This window comes from Ctenocephalides felis, unplaced genomic scaffold (genome assembly GCF_003426905.1).
Source record: "Ctenocephalides felis isolate EL2017-DRISC unplaced genomic scaffold, ASM342690v1 CF-g0.4_SCAFFOLD_00981, whole genome shotgun sequence".
Taxonomy (NCBI): Eukaryota; Metazoa; Arthropoda; class Insecta; order Siphonaptera; family Pulicidae; genus Ctenocephalides; species Ctenocephalides felis.
In genome coordinates this window covers 18,586-30,303 of record NW_020537135.1, presented here as the reverse complement: position 1 = coordinate 30,303, position 11,718 = coordinate 18,586, and the positions used below count along the sequence as shown (strand labels likewise).

The 11,718-nt window shown below is 28.6% G+C and overlaps 1 protein-coding gene across 1 annotated transcript; it reads left to right on the top strand.

The window, feature by feature from the left end:
- Positions 1-1,010: 1,010 nt before the first annotated feature.
- LOC113365400 (protein gooseberry-neuro-like) lies at positions 1,011-11,379 on the top strand (the record flags this gene model as incomplete). Its single annotated transcript, XM_026606970.1, has 2 exons — positions 1,011-1,350; positions 11,233-11,379. Coding segments are annotated over 2 exons (487 nt in total), but the record flags the coding sequence as incomplete, so codon positions are not given.
- Positions 11,380-11,718: the final 339 nt, after the last annotated feature.

The window sequence follows — 11,718 nt, the reverse complement described above, 5'->3', positions numbered from 1 at the left end:
TAACTCATTAATATAATTTTATCTATATATACTTTTTACATAAATGGAATGATAAGATCGAATAATAGAATAATTGCTGGTTTAATCAGCATAGGAGAAGGGACGACCCTAAACATTTTCTCATCATGTTTATGAAATTATTTCTCACATTCAAGGCATATCTAATTCTTATAGGGATATCAAAGCATATATGCTTGTATATATATATATATATATATATATATATATACATACGTATATATATATACATACGTATATATATATATACATACGTATATATATATATATATATACACATACGTATATATATACACATACGTATATATATACACATGCGTATATATATATATATATATATATATATATATATAAGATGTATTGCAAATCAATCAATAGATAAATTTTGTGCAAAACTATGAACACATCATAAAACGTACTATTCTCGCATAAATATCGGGACTTGTGTGGACGGGTCATAAGTTGGAATTCCACTCTAGACAACCTGATATCGTGCAGTAGCGATGTCCATTTTCACAGATCAAAAATATTTCTTATAGCCCATTTCGGGCACTGCGGTGTGAAATGGTAATGAGAAATCTCTTCACTTCAACTCACAGACCAGCTCTAGGGCAGTACTACCCTTTATTATTATATAGTCTTTGTCGCCGATAGCTAATGCGCAATGCGTAACTGCCAATGGCAGTATTACGCTACGTATAAAAATTTAATAGATGTTTTTCATATCATGTCATAGGCAAATTTAATATAACGTCATAAAACGATAGTGTGAGAACACATCACATGGCAGTTTAGTGTTAAAAAAGCCTTCGTCAACTTTATTTTAATGGCACATTGTTTAGCATTGGTAATTGGCATGTTGTTTTAGTGCTTTCATATTTGCCTTGAAAATGCAAATTTTATTTTGGAAACTTAATATGGTGAATAAATTATCTGAAAATAAATAATAATATAAAGATGTACAGCAATCTTCCCGATTTGAAGAGATAAAGAATTTATTTTAATTTTCATTTTAAAGGTCAAGGGCGAGTGAATCAATTAGGAGGTGTTTTCATAAACGGTCGCCCTCTTCCTAATCACATTCGTTTGAAAATTGTGGAAATGGCAGCTGCCGGAGTTCGTCCCTGCGTAATATCGCGACAACTGCGAGTATCTCATGGATGCGTTTCCAAGATATTAAATCGCTACCAGGAGACCGGCAGCATCAGGCCGGGAGTCATTGGAGGCTCCAAACCCCGAGTAGCTACGCCCGAAGTCGAGGGTAGGATAGACGAATTGAAGAGGAGAAATCCGGGAATTTTCAGCTGGGAGATCAGAGATAAGTTAATCAAAGTGAGTACCAATTGGTCTGGGTAAAATATAATTTGATGATATAGAATTTTTTTATGTGCTTAAGGGTTTTAATGATACAAGTGTAGAAATAAAGCATTTGATTTAGATGAAGAGAAAGAAATTTAATTAAGGACTTTGTCTACATTTATTTTAAAATAAATGCTCGAAAGATTAAGCTACATTTTTTAGGTTTTCAATATTAAACTAGTTTATATTTGTTTATCTGTAAAGTATTCATGGAATAAATTTCATTATACGCACGATTAAATTATCTTTACCTTCTGATACTGGACTAATAATACTGAACAAATGCATTTCAATTTATCTATATTTCATTCTCTATTTTATTCTATTTTTAGGAACTAATTGATAACAATTATTTAGATATCTTCTAAATTGTGATTTGCTTAGAATCCTTCTTGATTGTGAACCTGGTATTGTTTATCTTTAAACCAAAATAATTTATCTTGAACAAGCGTTTTGATTCTTTTTTTTAATCGCCATACTCATTCTAATATCTATATTCTATTTGATCACACTATTTTAAACTATAGAGAAAACACTATTAAATAAAATATCAACCGATAAATTGTAGAGGTAGGTACTCTGGGTAAGGTTGTGCAACTTTTTTTTTGATCATATTATTTTGTTAATTCACCAGTTAGCTGAAAGAAAAGTAAATTGAACCTTTGTTTACGTGGAAATGCTAAAACACTGTCTTCAAATTTGATGAATTAGTTATGAAATCAAATAATACAAGAAAAAAATACCCCCTCCAGGGACGGGTGCGACAGGCATAAAAATAGGTTAAAAATAATATGTGTAAACACCAGAATGGTTCATACATCTTTTATTATCATTAATAACAATAAAATGTAGCACAACACAACAAAACAATTAAACAAATCTTCTGAATAAAATATAACAATATATAATAAAAACATATTTTTTAAACATAGTTAATAAGAATTCTTTGTAAAATCTTTTTTTTTCTTATATTGAATTTTCCTTTTCCTTTCTCTCTGGTATTTTTTCTTAGTTAGCTAAATTAGATTTTTTTATCTGTTTAATCTTTACCCAAAATATGCAAGAAATACATGACACAACCGTACCCTAAAATTTGTCACGACGTCCCTAACGCGTACTTTTGAAAACAAATCATCATTATGACTGAGTGAGATAAATTATCTAACAATAGGTAAAAACTATTTGCTAGTAAATAACTACTAATATTCAGCTTACAAAAAATAAACAAAATTATCTGTGTACCATTAACATTTGTGAATGTGAATTCCAACAAAAAAACTTACTTTTAACTCTATAAAAGCAATGCAGTTTCCAGATCATGACAATATAGGGCGCTGACTCATTGCTATAATGGAAACTTGTTTGAACAATCGTACTTCAACTTTCTCCCTTTGAACCCTATCTCAAAATCAGTATAGCTTAGCTGTTATAACGACTGTCACTATCGTATCCTGGCACAACCGTACCCAGTCTACCCTACTGCATAAAATATAAAATAGTCCTTTAATTACGAAATCCAATTTTATTTAATGTAATAATAAAAAAAGTTTCTTAAATTACACAAAAAATCATTTCCACAAAATTCTAATTTATATTAACTGAGGTAATCAAAAATCATCTATTTTGTCAATATAAGCAAATTTCGCAGAGTTATAGAGCTTTAACTAGACTTATCAAGAGAATAATTCTCGAATTGGTAAAACACCAAAGATATTCACAAGTATTATCATAATATTTATTATTTATATAATCTATAATATGTTATTAACTTTTTCTATAAATTCGCTAATTACAAAAATACAATTAGAGTTGTTTTCTTTAACGTTATTTAAACATGAACATGTTTATCTCTTGACACAATTTGAGTCACTGTCGATAAAGTTACATAATACAATATAAGTTGTACATGAGGGAATTTTAAAATATTCCTGAACCGTCTTATTTATTTGCTTCATCTCTTAATTATCAAACGCAATTTCATAGTAACGCGCAACCTGTAATTAACCAAGAGAGCAGGGTTGAACTTTGAACGCATGAGCTACTGTATAAATATAGATTTACTATATAGACGTATAATTATTAATGATAATTATCGCTTATGGATAAATTGATTTAAATATATTAATGAAATAATTGGTGAACATAAATATCTACCTTCGTCTATAAATATTTATGAACATGTTCTGATTGTATGTAAATAGATTGGCTTATTATACATCATCTAATAAGTGAACTGCAATAAGTAGTAATTAGGATATTTAAGACATTTAGAGTAAATGATATTCTATTTAGTATCAATTGTAACTCTTATATTATTCATAAGTTCAATAACTGCGAAAAAAATTTAATGGCGTAAACGATGTTTATTCTATTATAAAATGAAAAATCAAACTATTGTTGTAACTTGTATTGTAAGTAAAATAATTAGATGTAAGTACCATTTTGCCTTAGAAATCAGAGAATATCCAATTTATTATTTTTTTTAAATTCTAGTCCAATTTATTGGTTTTATGTTTGTTTTTTAATAAAATAAAGAGTAGATTTTGATTTTTTATTAATTTTGAAATAAAGCTTGTAGTCTCGATTGTTCATTTATGCTTGGTTATTGTATTATCATATACATTGTATATAAGGAATTTTCTATGTCCCTTAGATTATTAGAATTACTCAACACGCCAAAATTAGTTTTATCTTCGAATATAGTAAATGATTATCTATAATTTTGGTTTCAAACCAAAAAACTTAACTTTGACTATTCGAGTCAAATTTTAGAATTTTAAATTGAACTTCAAAATTAATTTTAGCTTCCTAACTAACATAGGCTTTCATATAGAAGCAGGTATATTCAAAAAGTAAAAGTATGTATGAGCATACATACATATATTATTTTAATTTCAATGAAAAATTAGAAATTTTGTTTCTGGCAATCGTTTTTATATTTGAAATAAGATTAGCTTTTACTGATTTACCTTCAATAATATTAATTAAAATTAAACCTCTAACATTAAAATTACATAATTACATCACCAGATTATATTTGTACTTATTTTTACAGTTAAATGTTACATTATGCAATTTTTTTCATACAATTTCACAAATGTTACATTTTTACATTTTTTATTTAATTCCTTCTAGTATCATTAATCATTGGTCTTGATAAATAGCTCTGAAACATAAACCGTGGATAAGTAATTATAATAATTGATAAAATAATTGCAATTAATAAATTTACCAAGTATGTCAAAAATTATAAAAATAAAAATCTATAGACGTCCGATATATAAAATTCAATTGATGTGCTTCCTGAAATTATAATAGTAATTATTAATCATTGTATTCCTATTATTATCTTGTATGAAACGATATGCTAACTTGACGTTTGACTACTATACTGGCCCAAAATTTCAAGTCAGCTTATCAGTTTTAAATTTAAATTTAATTAAAATTAATTTACTTACATACGTTGCCCACAAATACAGCTTGACAATAGTTACAATTTTTTTATAATATTAAAAAAAATGCGTTTTTTTAGGTTTTTAATTTTTTCTTTTTTTTGTTATATTGATTAGATAAAATTTGTTTTTGAAACTGAGCATAGCTACTTGATATTTTTGTTTTTCCTTTAATTCAATGTATGCTTTGATAAATCGAATATTCAAACTTAAATTTTATATAAATATCGATAATCGCACAATTTTTTAATATCTAGTATTTTTTAAACAGCCACAAACAGTTTAGGTATTTGATGTTCTAAATTTAAAAGTTTCACCTCTGTTGAAAAGCATATAGGTGGTGCTTGTTCCTTCTCTTATTATTTGATAAGTTGTTTGATTTAGAATTCAATCCAAGTCAGTGGTTTAATATCTTAAGGCAAATTGCTTATATATAAATATATTTTCCAATTATTATAGACCATTAGGCTTTTCACATTCGCAGAATTCAATAAGCATTTTGAATCATTCAAAACGGTTGATCCGAAAACGTGGACATAAAATTGAATTTTTTATAAACATGCCCACACACCAGATCTGATTATGATGTAGGTGCAAATGACCTAAAAAACTCTTTTTGGACGTCAATATTTGGATATTTTGCTAGAGATAATTTCGAGGATTAGCACTAATACCAAAGATGCATTTCAACTAGCATAACGTAACAAAACTAACAAAATTGAAAGCTATCGTGTTCGCCATTTATTAACGAGTTTAACCATTAAATTTAAAAATATTACAATTTTTTCAGATTTTTTTTTAAATTTAATGTTTTTTCTAAGAACTAAAAATATACGTGATGTTAAGTGGGGAAAAGAAGGTAATTTTAAATATCATCATGTTAACTTCATTCGTCTCTATTAACACACCTCATCTGTAATTACTCATTTATAGTCTCTCATTACACTCTCAACAATATTCATCTCTATATGTCGCTGTTTGTCTATCACAATATATAATCTTTTCACCACATATTATTGAAGTAAAACTTCTTTAGGCGCGACTAGGTTGTAAATCCGTAATGCAACGGAAGTGTGTTACAGCAGATAAGATAAAATAAGAGTCGAGTGCCAATGATTCATCATTCGCTCTCGATGATATAATTTCTATACGGGTCGATTATGATTAAGCGTCGTGTATGTGAAAAGAGATCTGTCGTTGTATGCGTACCGATATCAACAAGGAAATTGACATAGATGAATAAACATTTTAAAGTTACATCGTAGTAAAAATCTTGATTTAATGAAAAATGCCTAAATCAAAAGAATATTTTACCCGGTTCCTTGAAAATATTGATTAATAAGATTAATAATTAATAAGCTTATTGATTAGAAATTATTTCTATATTATTCGTAGTTTCTATAAATCTTTGATGTTTTTAAAATGGAAAATATTTCTATAGGCAAGACAGATATTACAGCTACTCAAACAATGAGCTTGTATTGTCAGCAAAATGTATGTTAATTTTATTACATGAAGTTCTTCAAACACAACTACACGATGAGTGAAGTTGCGAAAACAATATTTGTTTAGGCGTTGTTTAACATAATCCACTTTGTGAACAAATTTTATAGAATTTATTAATCAGCAATTAGTTCATTTCTCTAATGAAGGTTTATTTCTAAATGCTAATTACAATGACAAACCGATCATGTCACACTTGAAGTATAACTTCAATTACATTATTGTTTTTAAATATTGTACATATTTTTAATGCTATTATAAATATATAATTTATAATTTATCATTATATTAATGTGTATAATGGTTGACAATAATAAATATGTGTGCATCACGAGTATTACCACATTACCAATAACCATTATTCAAAATTGTTATATGATGTATTTATTTTTACTTAAATGTCATCTTGTATAGTAGCAATAAGTTTTACTTCAATCGCGTGTGAACCTTACGCGCGCTCTTTTTGTTTTGTTATTTAGTTTATATGTCATGCAATAGCATAGCGCCCTCTACATATAGCTAACAACCACGTATCACCAAGGTGAGAGGAGGAGTCTAAAAATCCTTAAAAAAACAATCACGTAATTAATGGACACCCCCTTATTCTTTCATTTATTTTTACCAAATATTGTTTCTACATTGGTGATATCTTCGAACCATGGTTATTGATGATGGAGTTTCAAAAGGCGGAACGGGAATCGTTAGAATGCTCGCTACCGTGCAATGGTCGGAATATTTACAATTTACAATCTGATATATCGGCATCGGCGTGCAACGCAACCGCACCGTGTAATCTCAATGAGCTCTTGCTGTATTATTGGTAAACAAACGATGCAGCCGGAAGGGCCAAGTGTTAAAGAGGCAAAGGAACGATTTCATTTTTGCAAAGCACGTATTCGAGAATTATATTCGAATTCCACCAAAATGATTGACTAAAACCACTCGATATGGTTTAAGTAGATATTAACACAGAGGCTTTGCATCAATTGCTTTGGTTGTTTCTATTGGCTATGGAGAAATCCATTGTCCTTGGCCGTGTCTGTTTTTTTTTCAATCTAAACTTAAGCGATCAGAAGAACTCGAGGATTCTACGAGCTGTTTTGATTATTTGACTCAACTACGTCAGTTTTGTAGAACGAAACAATTACTCTATCTCTATGATGTGATGATTTTTTTTTATTAATTTTGCTGAGTAAAGAGTATTTCAAACAGAAAACCAATATCACTACTCCTTGATATCAGGGTACCAGAGGCAGAGGCAGGTACCGAACGTAGGCTTTAATTGAAATACCATAGCTCTAACCACTAATACACAGGAGAGCCCGAGTGTGTGACTTTTATTAGACCAAATGTCCGAGTAGATGCACATTATTGGACAATCTCTTTCATAGAGAAAATGTTTCCTACACTACTAATTTTCATGTGTTCTGAATTAAAGTTGAAATGCACAAAAATGGACTATTAACCACTCGATATAGTATAAATAGATTATTGTGCTAACATTGCACCACCATATAATGGTTAGGTTTTTACCGCTGTCACCATGTAATGCTGGAACCACCAATGACACCCCTTTCTGTGTAGAAGGTCTACCGACGATGCCAACTATTTGTAGGTTCTTTCTGCTGCTAATAAAGCTGTTACCAATCTGTGGAGGCTGGTCAGTAAAACAGACGAAGGCGTTTGATGTATTTGTTTATTTCATGATTTCTCGTACACTTCACACACAACTTTAACAACTGAATAATTGAGTATGATTAAAGTATGAAACTTGAACGACGAATAAACTCATACTCATCTTAACTCATAATTTATAGAAAACTAAACTACGACTGACTGCAAATGCGTCATTGCAGACCTTTTGTGTGCTCGCTTCAATGTGACTTTGAAATCCTATATAACATTATTTTGCGACTTGTTTAATGTCGTGGTGTAGTGCAACGCAATAGCTTAACTCACTGTTTTTGCGCATTTATGGCTTAAAAAAGAATTTTATTAATGCTCGCTGGGCTTGTCAAGGATATCTCGAGCTTACAATGTTGTAGCATATGAGTAACTCGCTACAAACTGCGTTGTTTGTATTCTGATCATTATAGTGGTTTATAATATTATTTACAATTATTACAAATGAGTGCATACTCTTTACAATGTATTAAAAAAGAAGCCTTTGTATCAATTGTTTTCTTACGCTTGATTGCTGTCTTATTCTTCATATTGTATATGAAGAATTATCTATTTCCTTGGGTATATTAGTCCTATTTGATGATTTTATTTGACCAAATTTACCAAGTGATCAATATTTCGCAATGTTGAACAATCCACAGACTTTTCTAATGGAGAAAATGTTTGCGACATAACTAATTTTATTAAGAGAAAACAGTTGGAACTGCTCTAAAATGTTTGATCAAAAGCTATTCGATATGGTATAAATATGCATTGTACTAACACTATTATTAACCAAAAATGATGTTGCTTGAGAACATCTTTGTTAAGATTAGTGTTACTTATCAAATCTAATTTAGTAAAACAAATATGTTTCACACACCAATATTTACAAAAAATCGAATCATAATGTGGACCATTTTGCACATATTAATCTTTAAAACAAATTGCCTAATCTAGTCAAGATGATTAATTAAGGATTCTCAATTTCTACATATAAGAAGTGAATCATTAAAATAATATCGATGTTTAATATAAGTTTAAAACATATATAAATACTATTTAATCAAACTAAACACTTCTGATTATAAGTACTCATACACATGAATATTTATTTATAAACTTCAAATTGAGTATTTTTATTATTAATTTTTTTATAAATAGTGAATGAAAATATTATATCAATTTATGGTTACAGAAGAAAGACTGCCCTTAAAAAATTATAAAATATTCATGATTAGTGGAAAATATATTTTAATAACATAATCATAATTATGTTTTATATCTTGAAAATTTGTTACCAATATTTTGAGTATAGTTTCTCCTAATAAATATATTTTGAGCTTCAATTTTTTGGTTTGACTTTAACTAGCTTTTATATAGCTAGTTGAAAATGTATTTAGCAAAAGTTACTTGTAATAATTCACCAAATCAAATAAAACTTGGAAAGAAAAGTGTTTCTCTTAATACTTTATGCCATCGGAACACCCACTCAATTATAACGCATAAATATCGACAAAATACGTTCATAAATATTATGCAATATACCAGTTATTATATAGACGCGAATAACATTCAATAAATAAACTCAATATATAAATTCTATTAACAATTGCAATAGCATAAAATAGGAAACTAGTTGTCAATATTACATTAACTCTACTAGAATTATTTAGTTATTTGCTATATTTATTACTACGTTCGTGTGCCATTTACTTATCGACTTGTATTTCCGAATAATATAGCTAGTTCAATAAATATAAATATATCATTATACACACCTTAAGTGAATTTGCGATCGAAATTTCTACTAAATTCATACATTCATTATTCAATAGATTCAGAAATGCGATTTTGATTAGAATTTTTTTAAGTTAACTGGAATGCAACAAATATATGTTTCACTAAGTTTCACAGTAATAACAAAAAAAAAAAAAAACTTCTCTAATAATCTGATTATACTACTAACTATTTTGTTTTAATTGAAGTTTAATATTTTCTATCATTTAACTTTATCCAATCGAAAGATAAAAATGTTAAAATTTGAGAATTCACGATTTTCCTGCATTTTCTCATACTCAATATTATAAACAAAAACGATTTCATCATCAAATAAATAAATAATTATTTGATCCTACATACTCTTTTAAACTCAAAATAACAAAACTTATAAAATTAACTTAACAGTATTGAATTCGATTATACTGGTAATGTTTTAATTTAAATATTTTTTGTAATTTTTTAATAGAATATTTGTATTATCTTTGAATTAAATATGTCACAATTTCACTGGTAGAGAAAACTGGGTACGGTTGTGCCAGGATACAGTAGTGATAGATACTATACTGATATTAAGATGGGGTCTAAAGAGAGACTGAGGTGTAGTATGTTTGTTTGAACAAGTTCCCTATAAAATGATCTGTAGGCCGCATTACTTTTAAAAAGTTAAAAATAAATTATTTGTTCAAATTCTTTTAATAATAACTGTTATTTGTATATAGATGGATCACTTTATTTGTTATTTTGCTGAAAATTGAACATTAGTAGTTAATTAATAGCAATTAGTTTTTGCGTACATAATTTAGCTCAGTCATAACAATGATTTGTTTTCAAAAGTGTACGTTGGGTACGATTGTGACACGCGTTGGTAGTATTGTCCTTTCTGGGTGAAGAATAAACAGATAAAGCTAAAACTAACTGAACAAAAAAAATACGAAAGAAAAAGGAAAAGTAAAATTCAATAAAAGAAAAACTTTTTTACCTTATATTTATACCTGTCACAACCGTCCTGGGGCTGTGAACGGTTTATTATTATTTCCACGAAGTCAAATGCTTAAATTACCATTTAGTTTTTTTTCTCCTAGCTAACTGGTAAATTAGTAAAATTATGGTTGCTCAAAAAAAGTGCACAACCCCCCTTCTTACTAAGGTATCCCACACTATGTTAAAATTTGCATAACAGATTAGAATTTAAACAGTACGTAGATTTAGAACAGTAAATAAGGAGCTTTTCTTTGAAAGAATTTTTTTAAAATAATTAACTTTGAGATTTAGAGCTAATTTTCAATAATTATACTTGAGACATATCACGAAATTTTGCCATTCAGAAAATTCTTGATCCAAATAAGAAACTTTTAATTAAAATGACTGAATGATAACTGAAACTTTATGATAACTGAATAACTTCGAATGATTGTTTGTTTAATTTGACATTGTTTTTCGAACATTGCCGGCGCAGGAAGGAGTGCCCGACCCGCCGAGCGTGTCCTCCATCAGTCGACTGCTGCGCGGCGGTTCCAGTACGGCTGGCACACGCGCCCGTGACGACCCGGACTGCAGGAAGGACTACACGATACACGGCATTCTGGGCGGTGAGCAATTATAACATTTCATATAACATACATTCGCCGGCTCTTTATATTTATATATATATATATATATATATATATAAATATATATATATATTTTTATATATATATATATATATCATATATAAATATATACATATATACAGAGTGTGCCAGAACTTAACGTCAAACCAAAACGGGATGATAGTATTGACCTTAACTGTCCTGGAAAAAATATATCTCATGATGTTTGAAAATTATAAGCTATTAAGTGCAACTTAGAGTTTTGGTGAAACTATGACCATGTTTTGGTTATTGTGGTTAATTTTTTTTTAATTTAGTTCATCTAATCTTTGGAACCATAAGAGTAAATAATA